Raw genomic sequence first — 22727 nt, forward strand, 5'->3', positions numbered from 1 at the left:
CGAGCCTTTGTGAAGTCCGCCAATGGACACTCTTCCACAGACCCCAACCCCGCATCCAGACGCAATGGTGGGAGACACACCTCGTCAGGGAAGTCAGTTGGTAGAGACCCAAGAACCAGAAATTGATCTCTTTAGAAAGCTCAATTCCTATCCGTTCAGTACAGATGTGGAATTTGCAAAAGGCCTCTCCATCATCCTCGGTCATCCCGACATCCCGGCAACTAAAGCTGAGATCGATTGCGAAGATGACCTAGTAGTACAAGCAAAATGCTTCTATTTTTCGCGGTATGTCCCTTTTAACGCACATTGTCAGGCTTACGGTTAGCATTATTTCGCTTATGTTGCGTGCTTATGCTAAAATTTGCTGAACATTAATATAGCAAAGAGCAGCTGTCGCCGCCACTCGATTTCAAAAAATTCAAGACCTGGTTGGGTTCGACTCCGACAGCAGAGCCCTCGCCTGACGCTGAAATCTGCAATTATGATTCTCAACGAGCAAGCGTATCAGAGACCGCAGTACCGCCTGGCTTAGTTTCTATGAATCAGCAATCTCCGTCTGTTCAAGAGCCCGCTTACCCATCATCCTTCTCTCGGATTGTCGAACTCATAACGACTGGTCAACAAATACCCGGCATTCAGCAAATACCTGACACAGTTTTGACGGGCCATGATACTCCAAGTGAGAAACCGAGGCGACGGAAACCTTGGGAAGTAGATGATGAATTTGCACGAGGGTCAGAGTCAGCGGTTGAAAATTGACGAGGACGGCCATGTCGGCTATACTATCAACTGCGCATGCATAGCCCCGCGGCGGAGAGGCCAGCAGTCAGGTTACTGCTTGGAGACTCCATTTTGACGCGGACTGCAGTCAAGGTCCAATCTTTCGGCCGCAACATTGTGATGCTTCCTGGGATGAGAAGCTGCTAATCTACAACAACGCACAATGGTGCATTTCGAGACATGCAATGTCAATTCTATCATACCAAGCTTTTGAGCTTTGCGGAGTAATCAAGTCAGCAAAGAAGTGTTCCATCGAAATAAGCCTCTTATCTTTGTATCTTTCATTGCGCGTTCACGGAATGACATGGCTATGTAGAGAACGACTTAACGGCCATCGAATCGCACACATTCCAGGAGACGATCCGAGATATACAGTTGCCATGGGATGTTACCTTGCATAAGCCAAACCCAGCATACTATCCCATACCTGCTAATATCTCTGCAATGCACTTGGATACCACTATTTCCATCATATGATCGCTCACTCAACCATAAAAGGGAACAACAGCTTGGACGTATAATAAACCAGAAACACAAAGAAAATGAAATGCACAATCTCTCGATGAGTTCAACCGGTTATCTGGAAACTCGCACAGAATATTGCCAGCCTTTCAGGCACAAGAAACAACATAAGAAATTCATCCTGAATTGCTTGTTTGCCACAAGAATGTCGATAACATTTGCTGGTTCCTACATTCATACCTTGCAGTTTGTGAACGGCAGTGTCGCCGTGCCTGGTCGAAATTCCTAAGGGCTCAGTCAACGAAATGGTGGATAGTTAGGATTCCACTGGTTTCCGCGGCTGAATCGCCCTCCATGTTGGCCTGCCAGGTGATACCGGTCATCGTTGAGAGTGCTGAAACGGCCGATCTGCATGCCCGCCCCGGGGCCGGGACGGGTGCTATGGGATGGATTGCAGCAGAGCATTGCCACGCGTGAACCAAACTTGGAACCACGCAAAGATACCATGTGCTTCCTATGATGATTGTGTGAGCCTATATTGGTAAAGGTAGAGAGAGGAAATACCGAATGTGGCTGGCGACCAATTCACGCTGATGAGGCGGAGCATTCATCAAAATCCACTGGATAAGGTAGTTCCCATATTGATCTCCAGCAACTGTCGAAAATCAACTCAGTCGGGGGAGCACATTTGAACAGTCTGAAGTAACTTACTATCGATCAAGGGCATTCTGGGTCTATCAGTACGGCCAGTGCAGACCCGGGCAAGGTAGCGATCCAGAAATTCGGAGCCCCCTATCTTGAGACATTTTTCAACGATCTTGGAGGCAAACTGATCCATACTGTAGTCGACTGACCAGAGGAGAACGTGTTCAATAGCTCGGCTCTTGTCTTGAGGAGCGCCATGCTCACAGATGTGTTGAATGCACCAGTTTCCGAATTGACCATGGGCGAGTACATCGATCTTTGCCAATACTTCTTCAATAGCCGGACGCTACATAAAGCGTTAGCGCTGTTCATCATCTGGTTTCGGGAATAGATATGTTCGGTCGACACAGGACTGCCGAGATATAAAATTCGCGCAGTAAGGACGAAAGAAAAACAAGCGTTCCGAGCGAGGGACTGGGGAAACTGTCACCTTCTCATCTTCTACACAGTTCTCAAAAATGTTCTGGACTACTAAACTGCCAGTTTCACCCAGAGCAACTTCATGCCACATTCCTCGCAGGGCTTCATTGACCTTCGCCATAATCTGAGGAGGCTCCCCACTCCAACGGAGCTCGAAAAGCTTCTGCCACACATGACATGCGTACCGATGAATAACCGTTTCTGGGATTCTGCGAAGAAGCTCATGAACCATGACAGCCTTGTGTTCCTCTGGGACACAGTCAAAAGCCTTTTGAACCACGTGACATCCGAATGGATCCATGCTAAGGCTCAGCGTGTTGCCCTTGATGGCATTGGCTATGGCAACGACTTGCTCCGTAGTTCCATGCTCGAAGCAACGTTGAACAAGAAAGTTACCAAAACGATTGACCATGAGCGGATACGCCTGATGTGTGATCGCTTCGATGATATCATATTTCTGTTCAGCTGTTCCAACTTTGAGCTTTTGTTGAAGAAAGATAGAGGCTTGCTGGTCGTTGTTGCAGACAATTTTGTCCACTATATATTTCCAGTCGCAAGACACATTTTTATCGAGGAGCCGACGGTAGTTGAGTGGCTCAAGTGTAGAGATATAAGTCTGCAAATTGTTTGCGCCGACCTATCTGCTTTAGCAGAGGAAGACGAGAGTGCATGAATGATTGTTGTTGGAAACTCACCGGAGATGTCGTCCAGGGGACCGCATTTGAGCCAGAGGAAGTAAATTCATTTGCCGTAGGCGAAAGCGAGGTTCCGATAGGTCTTTGGTAAGGTGGGATTGGGTATAGACCCACCTGCTGATATGTGCTGCACGGTCGAGTTGTAGGGGCTCGCGGAAGCTGGTTGCTAGGGGATGCAGTATTAAACGACACTTCCCACGAAGGATTCTGGGCTGAAAAGCAATGCCCAGCACGATTAACGTGGGGTACTAAGCGTCGCTGAGCACTATCTGGGCTATGAAGATACCGAGCTGGATCCTCAGCGTATTGCGTAGTGGAATTACAGGTCCCGAAGGAGGGACCTGAAAGAATTCGATGTGGTTGAAAAGAGCCATTTATGCTAAGACTTGCAGTAGGGTTGGCCCAGAACCTGTTGGCTTCCGGACCAAAGGTATTGCTTGAGAGAGACGCATGCTCACCGTAGGCCTTTTCGCCGGCTGGAGCATTCATATGCATGCCAAATTCCTGCTGGGTCTGGGGCCACCACAATCCTCGAGCCCTGCTGTACGCACCTGCTGATAGCGCTTCTGAGACGTCTGATTGTGAATCGTCATGGGTATTCCATCTTTCATGCGGCTTCGTAAAGTTCGAGTTGGACGCCTTGAAGGCACTTTGCAAATGGCTTATCGTGTGCTCTGTGACTTCACGCCCGTTGAAGTCAGCTTCAGAGGGTGTTCCAAGAGCTTGATCCAAAGTGTGTTTCATAACTCGTGTTTGTGCGAGTTCTTGCTCCTGGAGGGCCAGCTTAGAATTCGCAGCGAGCAATTCCTTCTTGAGGCGGAGCACTTCAGACGTCTCAATATCAGTGGGGCCAAAGCAAGCGTTATTTATGGGCTCGGTGGCATGCGATATTTCCAATGTCGAAGTGAGTGGCATCACTGCAGAATTCTTGTTGCGGTCAACATGATCCTCGATCAAAGCACTGTTGCTCGTCAGGAGATTGTTCTGTTGCTCAAGCAAGGCTTGTTGCTCGGACAACTTCGTGAGTATCTCTCGATTCTCAACAGGCTTGAAAGCAGAGGATTGAGGCTTGGGAGAAAGTTTAGCCAATAGCTTTTCCATCTCGGAACTTCTGCTTGGGTAGGCAGTGGACGAATGCTCCAGCTTCTGCTTCTAGGCTTGTGAGACAATGGGTATCAAAGGACCTGGAGGAGAAGTGCTGACCTTATTGGATGAAACATCGGCGACTTCACTAGCAGTAGGCTGGAAATTTCCGAGTTTGGAAGACACCAGAGGGTCTGGTGTGCTGTTAGGAGAGCTGGATTGCTTGCGTCCCTGTGAATATCATGAAACTGCGTTAGAGTATGGTTGATTCAAGACAAACATAACGTTTCAAAGCTAGAAGTTGCTTCAACTTACCGATGTTTCACATCCAAATTGTATAAACTGTGCTTCAGCTATCTGATTGCCTGAAATGGCTTCTGTTCGCGAAGGTCGGCGATCCGTTCTAGGGGACCCGGTTGATAGCATGGACATCTTGCCGGCCTCAGCTACTAGTCGTACTCAAGTCTTCGCTGGCTGGCAATCTGCCGCAGCGAGTCTATGAGGCGAAGTTTTGAAGGGGACAAGAAGCAATTGTAGAAAGGTACTCAAAAAGGCAAACACGCCTGGCAACCTATGAGTATTCCAGATGTCAAGGCAAGCTGTCAGAGGCCAAGTTGTCGAGAAGACGGTGTTAAGCCGAGAAATATGTTTTATTGTGGAAGACAAGGGACGAAAGGTGACAGATGGGAGTTTGTTTCTACGTGAGAGAAAGAATGGATTCTGTCGACATTAGACCCCGGAAAGGTAAGATACCTCACGCAAAATAAACTCAAGAGAGTACCGTAATGAAGAAGGAGCGCCGGAGACAGAAGATACCAGATAATGAGCAAAAAGGATCGAGATCAAAATAGGCAGGAGTGAAATCAGGAGAAGGGATCACTCTTGCAATGAAGTGTGCTGTACTGTACCTGAAGTAGAGGGACCACGAGCGACAACGCCACACTTAAGAGCCATGTTCAGAATCTCAACAAGAAGGAGAAGTTAAGCCTTAGAAAGCCTAGTACGAATAAATCAATCAAATGATATGTTGAACCGAACATGAGGCGGAACATCATTGTTTTAAGCCACATTTAAATGGAGGAAGACCTTCAGTGCTCCGACATTACATAGTACTGGGGATAGAACAGATTCGATGTCAGGTCTTACCTTTCCGGACTGACATGTCCATCCCTCATAACCATGCTTGGGTTGCCTCAATATCACCAGGATCGCAGGCTGATCAAGCACCGTATTTTAAACTTTGCTCATTCAGGCTGGCATCAACGCGAATATGAGACCCGGACGATATCTGCCAAGACCAATCGAGGAAACCAGCTGCGTATGCTCCAGCGTGTCCCTGCCAACGGCAACTATCGCCAAGAATGAGAAAATCTGGTTGCCCAACACCGGTAAGGGTAGGTACAAGACGTGCAGCTTGCTCGAGACCAGACAAGTCTGCTCCCCATACAACAAGCTCGAGTCTCTCATTCTCCAAAGGGCGGAGGAAGAGGGCGCCCATGCCTCGCTCGAAGGGGAATTCATATACCTTACACTCTCGGTTCATGCTGGACTGGAGGTTTGCCTCTGTGTCTGCCTGAGGCCAACAATAGCCCTGGAAGAGACTGAGACCTTGGCCCTGTATGTGAATCGGAAATGACATATACTTCGATGAAGGTAGTTCGTTGCCCAGGGCAAGTGTGATAACATTCCCTCTATCGTCAACGCGGTCCTGATTGCTGTTGGAGTTAATTAGGGAGCCGCATTGCCATGATATTTGGGAATCTGCAGCAAAATATTGTAGAAGATTACGACTGATTTGCACAGCTATGTGCTCAATCCCAGCTGAGCATATGTTGATGTTGAAGATGCCCTTGGTGCGCAAGATGGCATCCATAGCTCCGAGCTGACGACCATACCGCTCATTCAATTGGCGCCAATCCGTTCTCTCTGAGATAGTCCACCTTCCTCGATAATCTCTCAAAAACCACATGCGTTCAGGCCGGATGTGACCCACTTCAAAGCGATCTCTGCCGTCCAAGACTAGCGCAGAGGGCATTGTGAAACTCAAGACTCTTGACGAAAGGTGGAAGCGATGTATATTGGTCGTATTTAGGTACCATATTCCATTATGCGCAGCTCTAGTGACCTGCACTACTCCATTTCTGTCAGGAGATCGCAGTTGATCGACATAGATTCCACCTTTCGCAATATTTGCTGACGGCGGAACGGTGATGGTGAATGTCAAAGGGAGCCTTGGTCGACGACGAAAGGTGGCAGTTTCATTGTAGAATGCCAGAAGGGATGGGGTGGTCAGTACGCCATCGAACCAGTGATTCTGACCTTGCAATTCATCATACTGTGACGGCCACTGTGTCTGTCCAAGTAATTCATGCATTAAGCGCGAGTGAAACGCGGGGACATTGTCGTCAATTGAGCCGTGCTGTTGCAATATCGGGATACCCGCAACGTTGCTTAGCAGCAACTCATGTTTAAAGCTTGACCGTGACCTCGAGAGCACGAAGGAGAGCAGAGGCTCGGAATCCCGCCACATGTTGTAAGGTACATAATCTACCTATATTAGCACTCTCAACCATGCAAACTGATATTGCCGACCTACTCTCAATGGATGAGTAGCCCGACACTGGTGCTGCGGCGATTACTTTGTCAGGATAATGGGTGGCCAAATACCACGCCCCTTGCCCTACAAGAAATTAAGCAAGCTGAGAGATTGGTTATTTGACAGATCCTACCTCCATTTGAATGTCCGACGACTATCCATTCATCCTGTGATACGCTCACCATATCCCAGCCAGTACTGTCCATCCAACGTGGAATTGCGCTCACAGCAGCTTCGACGTCTCCGGCACCCCAAGTATCTATAGCCAGTCAGGAAGCCTCTTCCTCAGTAATTGCAACCTCTTTCATGCCACCTAAGACGTGTAAGAGGAGAGCGTACATATAATCGTGAGAAGGACAGAGGCTGGGAAGGAAGCAGACCCACAGTGGGACATGATATTCTAGGACGACATAGGGGGTTCAAGGTAAGGAACACGACGAACTCACGCCAATCGTCACCGCTCCAAGGAGTGACCCCACTGGGAAATAATATCCACGCGCAAGTACCATATGCGGCATCCAACATCTCACGGACTTGTACACTGTCTGCCTTGACACCTGCACCATGCAAGCCAACAATGACAGGCAAGGTGCCATCTCCTTCGGGAATAGCAGGTGCACATGTCACCGGGGGAGGGCGCAGGATGGCATAAGAGACTATGCCTGCATAATAGTATGTGAGCTTCTGGGTCTGGGATACTAATTTTTCAGTGAGTATCAAACGGAGTGGGTAAGTTTGGAAGATCTCGTCATGCCCGCGGTGTATTTTATACAATATTTCAGCGGATAACTCCTTTTGGGACGAATCACCAAGGTCGATCTGGAACACGAGAGGTCGTGCTTGATATCCCAGCAAGTCTAGTGGCTCGTTCATCACCAAACTATGCCGGCGGCCCTAAGTATGTGTCACTCTTCTTTCGTATCTTCCCAAGGGCAAGAGGATTGACACCAACACCAATTGAGCTGATGGCAAGAACCTCAATCCGATCAGCAATGTTATTATGTAGGTTGATTGATGCCCACGGTGTGCCGAGCTTGCCACGGCACATGTCGGGCAGCAGCAGACTTTCTTTATCGACGCTAAGAGGTTCGTTACGGATTTCCGCGGCAAGCGACACTACGATCGTGGGCTCTCCTATTGCGCCCGAAGCTCGAACATCGCGAATAAGCCGCAGTTCAACCACATGGTCACCTGGACTTAAATCAAGAATGATGGGTACTGTGCCATAGTCATAAAAATCTCCTCCGAAATGCCGCTTGCCATCAATCACAATCTCAAGGAGTCCGCTTGTGAACATTGCCACAGACTGAGGCGCGCAATGGCCAATATTCAATGATCCGCGCGCCCAGGCCTGATATTGTAGAGCAGACCATCCATAGACAGCTTGCGTTAAGTTCCAGTCTATTTCTGGAAAACTCACATGGAGCTCCGCTCTAGCTTTCTCTGGTGCAAAGTTATGTGTGAGAGCTCGGGCTGTTTTCCAATTGACGCTTCCATTGACAGCTAGCGCGCTGTTAAAGCTTGCATTTGCATCAAAAAAAAGGCTATGAAAACCACCATGAGATTCCAAGGGATCGGACCCCCAGACAGCCTCTGGGAGATTGCGGTCAAATCAGCTCGCAATTTTATACTTCTTTGTGTCTGCTCTCAGCTAAGGGCGCTTAAAAGCGGAACGAACCTCGGGTACCACATTGGAAAGGGCCAAGTAGCTGCCATTCATCTGAGAATGAGATGGTTGCGAGATTTTGCGCAAGTAGGAGCTGAGGTGGATCATTCTCTACGAGAAGACCGCTACATATTGTGGTTCCAGAATAAAGACATATCGCAATAAGACTGGCCAGACAACTTCGACGTTTTATCACAGGGTGATATTCATAAATACTAGCAGTTTCGACATCAAGGTTGTTCATTATGAAGATATTCAGGTAGGCTAGTCGAGTTGACGTCTGATAGGCTTCAAGTTGCGATGGTACTTGATCTGAGACTGAACATGACGTTGTTTTTGAGTATCAAAGCAACGTGCAGCTACCGCCTGTAGCTAGAAAAATCACCCAGCCACGTGACATTTTGACAGTCTATGCAGTGTCCAGATACCTGTACTATGCGAAACAAACAAGTCTAATATATGGATGCCATTCAGGCACACAACTGACCTAGATACTAAGGTACTACTATCGTCTCTTGATGTAGTTGTCCTTGCTGGAACGTTCGCCTTTCTGTGCCTAGAGATTATTATTACCTACTAGACACTGAGCCCATTGTGTTCATTGTGTACAACTGGACATCATTAAGGCAAGAAATGTAATTGCCACGACTCTGACACGCTTTTACGCTGGGTTGGTGTCATTTAAGTGATACTCATATGAAATGAGCGATATGAGCGGAGGATGAGCATACGTATATCACTAGTGGTCGATAGGGGTCAGGAAATGCTACTCGGAAACTGGTAATTCAAGTTGTGTAAACTATCCAATCTACGAATGGTACTCTGTTAGACAGACAGTTACCTTTACTAGTTTATCGGTTTATGATAAGGTAAGGTACATGAATACAGGGCAGCCCCGGTTTCTTGGCATGTGGTCTGTTGCGTGGCCCTGATCCTCAATGTTCATTCGCTACCTTTTGCCGAATTCGTGGGACTTCGTCACCCCAGCGGCCAGCGGGAAGACCGCAAACGACTCACTAATGAGGTATCTACCTACATATAGGTAACATCTTCTGGGCGCTGAGAACTAGAGCCTTTCAAACCACGCATCTTCTCTCTTTGATTCTATGGATCTGCCACTGCTGATCAATGACTTGAAGGAGAATTTCTTCCAGAACAGATCAACATAGATCCAGGAGCTGCAATCTGTTCCTTGACCCATTAACGATCGTCACAAGGTATTGATTGTATTTCAGCCGCAATGGTCCTTTCTTATTTTAGTCCAGAAGTCCGTATAACTAAAAGATGCCTACTACACAGTGTTCAAGATACCTACCCGAGTAATCGCTGGATTTGAATGTGAAACATGACTACGACCACGGTGACCGGCATCGGAAGGCGCTCATCCATACGACAGCCAGAAATTCAACCGCCAGCGAAAGCATCCAATTCCCAAGCGGTGACGAGCCCGATAGATCAATTCCCACCATTTGACGAGGGCCTCTACCAAAAGACAAGAGAGTCGGGAGAGCCCCAGTCGAATCCCACATCAAAACATGAGCCGAGTGATCATTGGCAGCCGCGAAAGGCAGGCTATCTACCTCGAGACTATACCAAAGGACCAATCCGACCTCCGAAACACAGATCGAGGAAAAGCATTAGCGAAGCCATTACCACGATTAGAACACGCAACGCCAGCGTTAGTGCCAATGCTCAGGAATTGGCTCAAGCGCTGCGAGCGCCGGTCTCGTATCGATTAATAGTAAGATCATTCACTCTCGCTGTTCTTATATTCTGAGACTAATCTTTGTCGAGATACTTTGCCTTATATGGTATATGACCTCTGCTACTACGAACACATCTTCCAAATCCATTTTGAATGCTCTTCCCAAACCGATTACTCTCACGATCATACAATTTGCATTTGTCTCAGTATGGTGTCTATTGTTGGCATATCTGTCGGCAATCTTCCCCTGGCTTAAGAACAATGTTCCAGCTCTCAGGAATGGCATACGCTACCCGTCCCGGGATGTTATCGTAACAGCCTTGCCCTTGGCAATTTTTCAATTGGCTGGACATATACTCAGCTCAATGGCTACTTCTCAGATACCAGTATCACTGGTTCACACCATCAAAGGCCTCTCGCCCCTTTTTACCGTTTTAGCATATCGTGTGTTCTTTCGCATCCGATATGCCAAAGCCACTTATCTATCGCTTGTTCCGTTGACCCTAGGTGTCATGCTCGCCTGTTCTACTGGGTTTTCGACAAATTTCTTTGGCATCCTTTGCGCATTACTGGCGGCATTAGTTTTCGTCTCTCAAAATATCTTTTCCAAAAAGCTCTTCAATGAAGCTTCCCGCGCAGAGTCGGAAACTCAGGCAAGCAGTCGAAAGAAGTTGGACAAACTAAATCTCCTCTGCTATTGCTCGGGACTCGCCTTCGTCCTCACGTTGCCAATTTGGTTTATCAGCGAAGGTTATCGATTGATCTCAGATCTCATGCAAGATGGCGCCATCTCTTTATCAGGGAAAAATAACTCTTTGGATCACGGTGCGCTCTTCGCGGAATTCGTATTCAATGGAATCTCACACTTTGCGCAAAATATTCTGGCGTTTATTCTGCTATCAATGATATCCCCAGTGTCCTATTCAGTTGCTTCTCTGGTCAAGAGAGTCTTCGTCATCGTCGTCGCTATCGTGTGGTTTGGCAGCTCCACAACTCGTTTACAAGCTTTCGGTATCGCACTCACCTTCGTTGGGCTGTATCTCTACGATCGCAATAGTCATGATGATGTGGCAGACCGAAGAGCAAACGCCGATCATTTTCGCACCAAAGAAGCCATTCTTCCCTTGAGTGTTCAAACAAAGAAAACGTGGGATTCGAATGGCTACGCCTTTCCGCCTTCGAGAACCGGTGAAACTCACTTTATGGACAGCTCTGCTGCTTTGGCGGCGAATTCGAAAAAGGAAGACGACGCATTCGATCATGTTCGGCCAAGGGGAAGCAGCACGTCTAGGACATGGCTACCACCTGGTACAAAACAAGAGTCAACTTGGCAGTCAGGCGACGCTTAGTAGCATGCGGAATGTACAATATAGACCATGGATATATTTTTGTTTACTAGAGCATTATTTTTTCATCGAAGTGTAGTTGTTGATTGCACATAATCCGACTTGAGGGTCTGGACTCTTTGAGAAGTTCGCTTGTATTCACATTAAAGAAACTGGAACACTTAATAAACAATTCTTGCTCAGTATGAGACGAGGTCTCTAAACTATGTAGATACGGGTCGACTTTGCAACGATACTAATAAAGACACAGAAAAGAAAATTGAAATTGTGTCAGGGATAGCCGTAAGATATATTGGTTTATATCTGGGACAAAATTATGTTGCAACTGTCGGTAAGGAACTATGCCATCATGAGGCAGTGCCACCATTATGGCGGCGGTAACCCTAAGCAGCTCCAGCTCAGTGCCTCTGGTCTTGGGTCATGTAGCAGAGGAGAGAGGTATTGACGATGTCCTGCCTCCTACAATAAATCATGCCCGTGAATGAGTTTGATGATAAAAAGAAGGGTTTGAGCAAACCTGAGCTTGAGGGAAATCTTTTAAACAGGTAAGGTTCGGAACAATGAAAGCTCCGTGCACCCGAACCAATCCGCAGGCGGCAATTTGCGAGTAATGTTCGAACCAGCGACTGCCAGAATCCGACGGGAGCACGCCAAAAGTGGTCCTAAGAAGAAACAACCTCTGCCAACGCTTCGCTTCTGCCACCCTTCTCTCTTCTCCATCATCCCGTGTTCTTTCTAATTTCCCGTTCTCAAGACATTTGATTTCAATCTCACTATGCGGCCGCAGTTGTTTCGTGCGGCCGCCCGGTCCTTCCGGGTCCCTAAATTCAACAAGCACAGGGCCTTCGCGACGACAACCCCTCGCTCTGCCGAGGTGGAACTCACAATCGGTGGGATAGACTGAGTAGTCTGAATTGACGAGGATCTTTGCGCTGACATTTGTGTATCAGATGGCAAAAAGGTTTCAGTGGAAGGTCGCTCGAATTCCTATGGCCCGATGCTAGTATCCCTGCTGACAACGAATTATAGCTGGCTCGGCCCTAATTCAAGCTTGTGAAAAGGCAGGCGTGACAGTTCCAAGGTATGAATGATTGAGCAATTACGAATTGGCCAATGTGACTGACGAATTGGCTACAGATACTGCTATCATGAGTATGGCTTCCTCGCGCATTTTATCTAATCACCTTGCTAACATAATAAACAGAAAGCTAATGATTGCGGGAAATTGTATGTCTCTTCGTCAAAGGCTCATTTCAATTGATTGAGTTAACTCTAGGCTCCTAGGTCGTATGTGCCTTGTCGAAGTTGAACGTGCTCCCAAACCAGTGGCATCCTGTGCTTGGCCTGTGCAGCCGGGAATGAATGTCAAAACAAACTCGCCGCTCGTGCATAAAGCCAGGGAGGGTGTCATGGAATTTCTACTGGCTAATCATCCTCTTGATTGTCCTGTCTGCGACCAGGGAGGTGAATGTGATCTTCAGGACCAGTCAATGCGCTACGGAGCTGATCGCGGTCGGTTCCACGAGATTGGTGGAAAGCGTGCCGTTGAAGATAAGAATATCGGACCCCTCGTCAAGACGTCCATGAACCGGTGTATACACTGCACTCGCTGCGTTCGGTTCATGAATGATGTAGCTGGTGCTCCAGACCTCGGAACTACCGGTAGAGGTAACGATATGCAGATTGGGACTTACCTGGAGAAGAATCTCGACTCCGAGCTCTCCGGGAATATCATTGACCTTTGCCCTGTTGGTGCTCTAACGTCAAAACCCTATGCTTTCCGTGCTCGCCCATGGGAACTGAAGCACACCGAGTCTATTGACGTCCACGATGCCATGGGCTCCAATGTCCGGATAGATACTAGAGGCATGGAAGTCATGCGGGTGCTTCCGAGACTGAATGACGACATCAATGAAGAATGGATCGACGATAAATCTCGGTTTGCATGTGACGGTTTGAAGACCCAGAGACTGACAACGCCATTGATTCGGAGAGAGGGAAAATTCGTTCCTGCAACCTGGGAGCAAGCCTTAACTGAGATATCTAGCGCTCAGCAGAAACTGCAGCTGAAGGAGAATGAATTCAAGGCTGTCGCAGGGCATCTAGTCGATGCCGAGTCGCTTGTGGCGATGAAAGACTTAGCCAACAAGCTTGGATCCGATAACCTAGCTCTGGATCAGCCGAGAGGCGACTCTCCCGTTGCCCATGGAATTGATATACGCTCAAATTATCTCTTCAATTCCAAAATCTACGGAATTGAGGAAGCCGACGTCATCCTTCTTGTCGCTACGAATCCTCGCCATGAAGCAGCAGTTCTCAATGCGCGCATACGCAAGCAGTATCTTCGCTCAGACCTCCAAATTGGGTTGGTTGGAGAGGAATTTGAAAGCACTTTTGACTACGAACACCTTGGCTCAGACCCCTCTTCATTGAAGTCCGCTTTGTCTGGAAAATTCGGGGCGAAACTTGCTTCTGCTAAGCGGCCAATGATCATTGTCGGAAGCGCCGCAGCCGAACATCCGGATGCGAAAGCCGTCTTCGAAACCGTTGGCAGCTTCGTTGAAAAACATCGAAACAACTTCAACACCTCTGAATGGCAAGGCTACAACGTTCTTCAACGTGCTGCATCCCGTGCCGCTGCCTATGAAGTCGGTTTCACTACGCCATCTTCAGAAGTAGCGCAGACCAAGCCGAAAATGATCTGGCTCTTAGGCGCAGATGAAGTTAGTCAAAGCGAAATTCCGAGCGATGCGTTTGTCATTTATCAGGGCCACCACGGTGATCGTGGTGCTCAACTGGCCGACGTCGTTCTCCCCGGTGCAGCATATACCGAGAAGTCGGGCACATATATTAACACTGAAGGACGTGTCCAAGTCACTCGGGCGGCCACCTCCTTGCCTGGTGCCGCACGTGACGACTGGAAGATTATCCGTGCTGCCAGTGAATTCCTCAACATACCGCTTCCCTACGACGACATTGAGGCGCTCCGCGATCGCATGGAGGAGATCAGTCCTGTCATGCGCCGGTACGATGTCGTAGAGCCGACTTCCCTGAGCTCACTGAGCAAAGTACAACTGGTTGACCAGAACAAGGGCGTTCAGCCAACTGGTACACCTTTCAGGAACGTCATCGAGGACTTCTATTTTACTAATTCCATTGCTCGGAGGTCAGTTGATTTGTCATATCTGGGCCATGTCCACCGCTAATCGAGAATCTAGTTCCCCGACCATGGCCCGCTGTTCAGCAGCCAAGGCCACTGGAAATCCAGAGACGAACTTTATGGCTGCTGGTGAAATGTCTCCTCAGGCTCTGTACGGCTAGGACGCGCAGGCTCGTATTGCGGCCATTTCGGTCTGTTCTCCTTTGTCTGTTAGATCAGGCGTTTTCATTGTACCACCTAAATATTGTTTTACCTCCTTTCCTGTTTCCCCACAGTTCATTGATTATTTTCCATTACATGGGCAGTGTATCTCCAAATCGTTGTCGGTCATCCTCACAACTGATCTGGGGAGGTGAGTATGTACATATGATGTGGAGAAAATGACCGGCTTCCGAGTTAGAAGAAGCTATTCAATGTGGACCCTTCCATCAGTAATATGGTCCGTTCTCCTGGTCAAAGGAGGATGTTAAATTGGACGTTGCAGCTCTTCTGAATGAGCTCCTGGAGTGTCATCTCACTTTATTCGCCCTAATTGAAGTGATATAGTGGTCATACGTAGTGTTGAACATGCCCCAAAAGGGAAAGGACGCCTATATGCGTCGGTAATTGAAACTTCGAGTTCTAGGAAATTCCGATCCGCAGCGCTCGCCGCAAATTACAACTCATCATCATCGGTTTCCCCAGCCGTCGCTTCATCATCCTCCTCTGCGGCGACAGATTCATTTAATCTTGGTGTCAAATGATTCACCTGTGGCTTCTTAACAAATGGAAGCTCTCTTCGGGGTGGTGGGACGGCTGAATTTGTTAATATAGTGCTGTTTTGAGACATTTCGCCTGATGCATGCTTATAGTCTTCTAGCTCGTTTTCTATTGATGGTGATGCAAGTGCTTCGCCTGTGTTGGTGGTTTCGTTGTCTTCAAGGGGCTGGGGCGTCGAAGTTTGTTCATCTTCTGTTTCCTGATCGTCTGAGCGACCATCGTTTTGTCCAGCGTGATCGTCTTTCGTCCTCTCAAATCCGTCCTCACTATCGAATTCACTGTCTAACATCTCTTGAGCGGATCGCTTTGTTTTCCGCTTGGACGGGCCAGAGATGGGATGTCTGTCCGGGATTGCAGCCCGAATCTCTGATGCTTTATTGAATGCCACGAGTCAACGATGCCTTGTGTTCAATGCAATTGTCTCAACGAAACCATACCTTTTTCAGAGTCTACCTTTGCAGAGGCCAAGAGGCGTTGTTGATTGCGAATTTTGAGCTTTTTCTCATTCAACAATTGCACAAAATTAGCCATCAGTAACTCGTCGTGCTGGGTCTTCGCACTCATGAATTCTTCCAACTGCTTGTTGAGTCGTTCTATTGCGTCTTCGGCGGCGCGGTAACGATCTGTTAAAGTGGAAAGACGTTCCTCGAGAGCATCTGCCCTTGCAACAGCTGCACCCGACCAATCGAATAGTTGAATCGCCTGTTCATCATCCTGTCTTAGGGTCACGGAACCCAGCCTTTGCTATCTGAAATTAGATTGATACAGGAAAAGCTTGCTCATGACGGGAGCCTACTGTGATGGATTGGACTCGTTTGCGTATCGTGATAACTAGCTCCTTACTAACGTCGCCCGATTCGACGATACTCGCCGAAGATTCAATTCCAGAGAGCATTTCGGACGTTGGGATGGGCTCTTTGAGCTGACCAAAAACATATGACACAATTTGAACCCATTCGTCGTCGCTACCTCGGTAGTTCTTCGCGCAGAGAGGTTTCAGACGGGCTTGTCGCACTGTATAACTTGCCTTAGAAATTGGTTCAAGGCAGGAAGAAAACGATGGTATGACATATGAACTAATTACGCAGAGAATGATTCAAGCAGAACATACCAGTGCCAGTATAGGGGTTCTCCCCTTCCGTCGCAGCAATGTCCAGATCCAGGGCATTAGAGCTGGTGGGGGAGACCTGGAGGAGCACGTAACCTTGGGTATCATCACTCCTGGAAATGCGGAGGATCCTCTGAGATAGATCGAGTTTGCTGGAGGGCATAATGATAGAGTGTATGCTGAGTGTTGTGCGCTGTGGTTGATGGCTGATACGTGCAAACCAGTTCTGCATTCAGACGTCGGAAAACCTCTTATCCTCAAAAGCTTTGTGTGTTTCATTGAACGGAGCCATTATTGCTGCCTATTCGTTCATTTTCCAGGAGAATGGCAAGCCAGCTAGGCATCAACGTCACCCAAGGTTGAAGAAATGTACCCGTTCCGCGAAGAGCCTCATGTTAATGAAAGACCGAACACAACTGTGGATGATCGACAGCCAAGAATGCCGCCCACGAAGTTGGTTGTCTGGTCGAACTTTCCAAAGGTTGGTTCAAATGGGTACTTACAGCAGGTAGACTTGGATACCCAAGAACAACATTCCCAATGGTACCTTTCTATACACGAGGTATTTGCTCGATATCAGCGGCTGTGGATGAGCCAATTTGTGCACCCAAATCCAGGCCAAGGCATTACAATTTACAAATACACCTGAAGTATAAATTCAACCACCCTCGTAAGGTTGAGCGCAATTATACAGATGAACACTCATGCATAATTGCTAGTCAAAGTCTCGCTATAAAATGACATCTCGACTTTCGGCTCTTTACATTTCTGACTCAGGCTATTCCTTAGAGAACGACATCGACGTTTAAACTGGACATTACATTGTCTCCGCGTGAACACAGCCTCCCAGCTTTCGCACCTAGGTGGTCGAGGGCTGGGAAAGTATCCATGCGGCCAGTATGATAGAAGTTAGAATTATTGCCGAACAAATGAAGAGTTTCGATGAGCACAATTCTTTGTTTGGGTAGCCAGTAGCAAGACAACTTAATGGCAAGGGAGAGAGGTGCTGCCCAAGGTTAAATACTACGCAACTATGCGTTTTCGTCCCCTCGACTGAGGAGGTCCCTTAACCTTACTTTTCTCTCAGCGAATGCTTTATTTTTAATGGAATCGTCTCTGATGAAGGTGACAAAAATATTAGTATTTGCATTCAAAGAGATAAGGTTGAGGGGGTGGGGAAGCAGAGAGCGAGATTAATTGTCCCCAGTCACATACTCCAAGAACTTCAATCAACTCCTCCTCATTATTTCTCCCCCTTGGTCGTCCCCTAAAAGCACGTTCCCTCCACCCTCCGGGAGGAATCCTCCCCGCCACCCACCTTAGTGACCTTGCGTCCTCGTACGTCGAAAGTTCCGGAGTATTTGTCACTTGGATTAAATCGTACTTCGCCGCAATCTTCGTGCCTCCAAACCCTCGACCGATTCTATTTACCAGCATACTACGAGAGGTACAGGCCTGGATATTCAGTTTATTCCTGGCGTCTTCCCGAGCATTTGATTGCGTTGATCTCCGTAACGTGCTCACTGACTTCCTAAGTCTTAGTTCAACTTGAATCTGCAGTGTAACACCGGAAGATCCGCAGTACTGCCATCAGATTTGAGATAGCCTTTGACGCTCTGCGTTGGGAATACTGCACTTCCACCAAGGGACAACGGGATGATGCCCCAATTGGCTTTCGACTCTGTGTTAGCGAGCGGGTTTTCTAAGCCGGCTCCMTGGAATCGCCTGTCCTAAGTTGGTCCCACTTGAACTTACATGATATTCTCTTCCGTCACGACCGGTTCTACGATAAGCTGTCCGTCACATGGAGTCATCGACCAGTCAGGTCCCACATGGGGACGAAGAGACGATCGAGTGTTGGGACGACGATGGGGATCTACACTGTTACGAAGACATCCATATCCGTACGGCGTCTACTGCTACATCCGTAACGAATGTATCCACTCGTCGATCGGGTCACCGAGACTCTATATCATCCCGTCGGTCTGCTCGCTCTGACCTGGACTCGAACGCGGCAGAAGATGAGGATTTGCAGGTGCAGCTTCCTGATGACGACGAAGTTTTGAGCGAAGAAGCCATTGCATCTGCCAAGAATGCAGGGATTCCGTTGCCAGTCAACGTTCCCAAATCGGCTCTCACTGGGGGAACGATCAAGCGAATTGGGCGAAGAAAACCGAGAAGAAACTTTATCGACGATTGGTCTGACGACGTTGAGCTTCCAGGTCCTGATACTGTGCTCGAGCTCAAAAATTTTAAGGACACAGTCTTCCCTGAGACGCTCAGGCAGCTCAGTTCAACCACAAACAGTCCAGTGAAAAGTTCTCCTTCTCCTTTATGGGAAGATGATCTTTCGACGCGCTTGCAGTCAGTCCTGACAAATCTAAGTCAATTTGCGGATGACAGCAATCACAACTTGGCGGATATTGACAATGTCCCTACTATCAAAGTTGCGAAGCCTCGATCCCCAAAATCGACCAGATCAGTTGCCGAGCACAGCGTAACAATGATTAATGCCCCAGTCGAAAATGTTGAGGACGACTTCGAATTACCGGCAGATGATTTTCCTCTTCATCTCTCTCTTCGCAAAGACGGTACGGAGGCCACTAGCCCTGCTCCAGATGATTTCGATCTGGATTGGTCCGAAGGTAGTATAGGGATTCGCTTCGGTGGCACAAAGAGAGACTATCGTTCAATTCCAAGCTCCGCAGTCTCGGTTGTTAGTCCTAGTGCCTCCAGTTGCCCGACCGGCGAGAGCGATGATGAAGGGCTTGACGGTCTTGTAATTCCCGAGGGTCCTCTGGACCTAGAATCAATGTTGAAGAAGCGCCAGGATACCGGCTCTACTGATAAACCGCGCTACTCGCCGTTAGGCCAGGCCGAGTATGAGCTAACTAGCTCTGATGATTTTTTCGCGGGTCTCGAAATCGAAAGCGGCGATGCTTTCGATTTGAAGAAGCTTTCCCTCAACCCAAACGTAAAATACAAGGTTGAACGTCCCAGCAGTCCGGCCCGCCGTTCAACAACCTCCATCACGTTCACAAATACTGCAGTTTCTCCCAAGACTCGGATTCCGCGCCTCTTGGGTCATGACCGTCATTCAACACATCTCGAGACTGTTTCAGAAAGTGGAGCTCCGATGTCAAAGTTTCCGGGCTTACGATCTTGGACGAGGGGCCATGTAACCCATGCCTCTGTCTCTAGCTTGCCTTCAAGACCAATATCGACATCTCCGACGCCTTCGACTCCCGGCCGGCGATCTGTGACCTCTCGATCTCCCAAAACCCCGTTAAGCACCGACCGCGCCGCTAGCGGCACACAGTCCCTCAGGAACAAACGATCCATGCCGACTATTCGAAGTGTACCGCAATCTGCGTCGGTGTCATACTCACAGGGTTCTCTTTCTCGCCGAGATGAATCCACGCGCCCTTCCATTTCCCACGTTCGAACAAGGACGCCAGTGGAGCGCACAGGAAGCGACTCAAAATATTTGAGCCGCAAGACCCAAACGCCATTTATTCCAGCTGGGGCTTCCGAAACTCAATCTCATCACGTCAACGTCAAGGGTCCTCGATACTTTCGTCGCACAAATTCCGACGGTTCCGGCGAAACCCTTAGCTCACGAGTCCCTGTATCTCGATATTCTCGATCAAGTCGACATTCAATTTCGAACAGCATTACTGATGAATCTCAATGTAAGAATTTGATCACAGCTGCGAAGCAGACTATCACTAGACCTACGCGGAGGCGTAACTTCGGTGATGGAACTGAGCTGGAATCATTTGACGATTTACCTACGTCCTCCTTTGCAGAGAGCAAGTTCATCAAGCACCCAATTGGACGCGGTGTCCCGAGGTCCCTCCATGGCAGACTCGGTCATAATCAGACTTATCCCGCACGAACAGAAGCTCTGAAACCACCGTCGACTCCATGTACCGCCCCTACATCATACGACCTTACTCCTCGGTTTGCACGGGATACAAACGCCTCAAGGAATGCAAGAGAACAACGTATCGCTTCGATGGCATTCAATCTGAAAAGTCGTGAGAGCAATCCACTTGGCCCTCTCAGCTCAAACTGGAGAAATCCTAACGTCCATCGTGTTCCTTCGAACTCGGCGACGCTTGGCAGAAAAACCAGAGGTGTCACAGCGTCTGGCGGTAAGCCCTTCCTGATCAAGTCAATAGGAAAGGGCTCCCAGGAACCGAAATGTACGTGTTGTCCCCCTGCATTCGAATTTATTTAGAGTTGACAATTTCTAGACTTGAATGGTATGCATTACAACCCGGACTCTTTCCAGTGGGAGGGAAACGAGTCTTCCGTTGTTGGGTTTGAGTCTCTAAGATCCCCAAAGTCCCCCAAACCGGCACCTGCGTTGATCACCAATGTGAGTGCGATGCAGAATGTGCAGGTCGTTGGTGGGATGGTTTTCGATCCACGACGTATGTGCTGGCTGAAGCTGGCATCATCTCAGCCTGGCGCACAGGGAATGGTGGCAGTGCAGGTTGAAGACGATGTCTTCGCCGGACTTGATGACCTCGAAGAAAAAAGTCAGAGGAAACCTCCAGGTGGCCCAGGTTCTGGTATCTACGATATTTTCGACCGTACTGTAAGTGGTGATGAGCCGAGTTGCGGCGACTCATCAGACGAGTGGCCTATGACAGAGGAGTTTGATGTTGGCCCAGAATTCGTGAGACGCCAACGTGTCGAGGAAGAGAAGTGGAGGCGAAAGGTCGAAAAATGGGTTCAATCCGAACGTGATAGACATGGAAACAGTTGGAGGTGGGCCATCCGAGATATAGTTGGCTTGAATGGCTCTCATCAAGCTCAAGAAGTCCGCCGCATGTGAGCATGTTCAACGTACTTCGTCTATCGGGGGACATAACTATTAATCTGGATATGTTGCGATACCCAGGAAAGCATCCTAGTGGTTGTCTGTTCTTATTGTTGCTGTTTCTTTGATTGAATGGAGCGTCGAGGTATTGATCAGTTGAGGACTCGACTGGGACGATGTTTTTTATACGGGTCAGTGTTCACTCTGGTTCGGCTGCCTATGAACTTCCTGCATGAGCTTACGATATACTCCCGTTGACCCTGATGAAACTGGCCAGCGAGATACGACTTTGACTTTTACTTGTTTCTCTCGCTTGTTTCTGCTGAATTGCGACTGTGCTGCCACGGCGATTGTGTTGTGACTTCGTGTACTTATAATTTGTGACAATATATCCATATCCAGATCTGCAACCGATAACCCGATTTTCTTTTGTGGCTTGGTCCGCTATCAGCATGTTTGTGCATACGCATCACTTCTTAGCTACCAGTAGGATATTTTAGGGCTAACCTTGGCTTAATTATTTGTCTCGAGTTTCATTTTTTTGGACTAGAGTGAGATGGTTCGAAGTAGAGTCGAGATTGATCCATTCGTTCTAATTGAATTCTCATGCTATCTAGCTTCATAGGTCGTAGTTCCTAACGGGGCTGTGTTATTGTAGGAGAGGTGATATTATTGTTAGTGGGTAAAGAATTGCTCATGTACGCATGTGGGTGCTGAGAGCTGCCTTGGATGACAATAATGCTGCATACCTACGTGATACCTGTTGAAATCAAACTTTCCGACTAAGGTATCCATAGTATTACTAGAGCTGTAGGGCCATAAGAAGATCAACACTGACCGCGAATAACAAGTAGKGAATAGATAGTATATTGGGGCCATGGGCCTCTTCTAGTATGGATGATCCCTCCTGCGTAGGGACGTCTTGCTCCCTATCACGTTCGGTTCTTTTCCACAGGCTGAAGTGAGCGGCACTCTCTATGAATCAGCTACTACGACAAGCTGCTTCTAGTCCACATATCACCGGGTCTCCTTGCCAGTAAACCAACAGTATCCCTACGCATCTTGTAGAGGACAGTGGCTGCATGCATGGGAAAAGCGGAATTTTTCAAGGCCTCATGGCTAGAAGATGAAAAGCGGGCCAATAAGTAAGGCTAATGCTCGGTAGATTATAACAGGTGCATACAATATAATGATATACATAACAAGCCGGAGGGAAAGGATTAATCAATAGAAGAGGCTGCGTTGATTAATCCAAGACCGATCTATAAATAGGCACCGTTAAACAAGAGGGAGCATGATAAAATTAACTCGAACATCTGTGTACAACCCATAGGAACATGCAGCATAAAACGCAAGCAGAATCCTACAGCTCAGATATGGAATTGCATCCATCCACTTCTTCCTTAGGACG

The 22727-nt window shown here is 48.1% G+C and overlaps 7 protein-coding genes across 7 annotated transcripts; 4 read left to right on the forward strand and 3 right to left on the reverse strand.

Annotated features, from left to right (window-relative positions):
* Positions 1-64: 64 nt before the first annotated feature.
* Asppvi_004283 (DUF5572 domain-containing protein) lies at positions 65-759 on the forward strand (the record flags this gene model as incomplete). Its single annotated transcript, XM_043300238.1, has 2 exons — positions 65-285; positions 381-759. The coding sequence occupies 2 exons, from the start codon at positions 65-67 to the stop codon at positions 757-759; spliced, it is 600 nt and encodes a 199-aa protein (XP_043156173.1).
* Positions 760-1539: 780 nt separating this feature from the next.
* Asppvi_004284 (Pumilio-family RNA binding repeat-containing protein) lies at positions 1540-4577 on the reverse strand (the record flags this gene model as incomplete). The annotated part of the gene is made up of 7 exons (XM_043300239.1): positions 1540-1756; positions 1807-1897; positions 1954-2233; positions 2378-3004; positions 3063-4214; positions 4266-4376; positions 4461-4577. 7 exons carry the CDS (start codon positions 4575-4577, stop codon positions 1540-1542), a joined length of 2595 nt encoding a protein of 864 aa, XP_043156174.1.
* A 787-nt stretch (positions 4578-5364) lies between these two features.
* On the reverse strand, positions 5365-8651 carry Asppvi_004285 (uncharacterized protein; the record flags this gene model as incomplete). Its single annotated transcript, XM_043300240.1, has 6 exons — positions 5365-6692; positions 6742-6825; positions 6875-7000; positions 7188-7635; positions 7694-8334; positions 8420-8651. The coding sequence occupies 6 exons, from the start codon at positions 8649-8651 to the stop codon at positions 5365-5367; spliced, it is 2859 nt and encodes a 952-aa protein (XP_043156175.1).
* A 1101-nt stretch (positions 8652-9752) lies between these two features.
* Asppvi_004286 (putative ER to Golgi transport protein (Sly41)) lies at positions 9753-11461 on the forward strand (the record flags this gene model as incomplete). Its single annotated transcript, XM_043300241.1, has 2 exons — positions 9753-10148; positions 10202-11461. 2 exons carry the CDS (start codon positions 9753-9755, stop codon positions 11459-11461), a joined length of 1656 nt encoding a protein of 551 aa, XP_043156176.1.
* A 772-nt stretch (positions 11462-12233) lies between these two features.
* On the forward strand, positions 12234-14779 carry Asppvi_004287 (putative NADH-ubiquinone oxidoreductase, subunit G; the record flags this gene model as incomplete). Its single annotated transcript, XM_043300242.1, has 7 exons — positions 12234-12348; positions 12409-12432; positions 12488-12539; positions 12596-12610; positions 12663-12685; positions 12743-14624; positions 14677-14779. The coding sequence occupies 7 exons, from the start codon at positions 12234-12236 to the stop codon at positions 14777-14779; spliced, it is 2214 nt and encodes a 737-aa protein (XP_043156177.1).
* A 494-nt stretch (positions 14780-15273) lies between these two features.
* Positions 15274-16648, reverse strand: Asppvi_004288 (uncharacterized protein; the record flags this gene model as incomplete). The annotated part of the gene is made up of 4 exons (XM_043300243.1): positions 15274-15749; positions 15815-16121; positions 16174-16391; positions 16489-16648. 4 exons carry the CDS (start codon positions 16646-16648, stop codon positions 15274-15276), a joined length of 1161 nt encoding a protein of 386 aa, XP_043156178.1.
* A 1641-nt stretch (positions 16649-18289) lies between these two features.
* On the forward strand, positions 18290-21331 carry Asppvi_004289 (putative cytokinesis regulator (Byr4); the record flags this gene model as incomplete). The annotated part of the gene is made up of 2 exons (XM_043300244.1): positions 18290-20693; positions 20745-21331. The coding sequence occupies 2 exons, from the start codon at positions 18290-18292 to the stop codon at positions 21329-21331; spliced, it is 2991 nt and encodes a 996-aa protein (XP_043156179.1).
* Positions 21332-22727: the final 1396 nt, after the last annotated feature.

This window comes from Aspergillus pseudoviridinutans (genome assembly GCF_018340605.1).
Source record: "Aspergillus pseudoviridinutans IFM 55266 DNA, scaffold_3, whole genome shotgun sequence".
Lineage (NCBI taxonomy): Eukaryota > Fungi > Ascomycota > Eurotiomycetes > Eurotiales > Aspergillaceae > Aspergillus > Aspergillus pseudoviridinutans.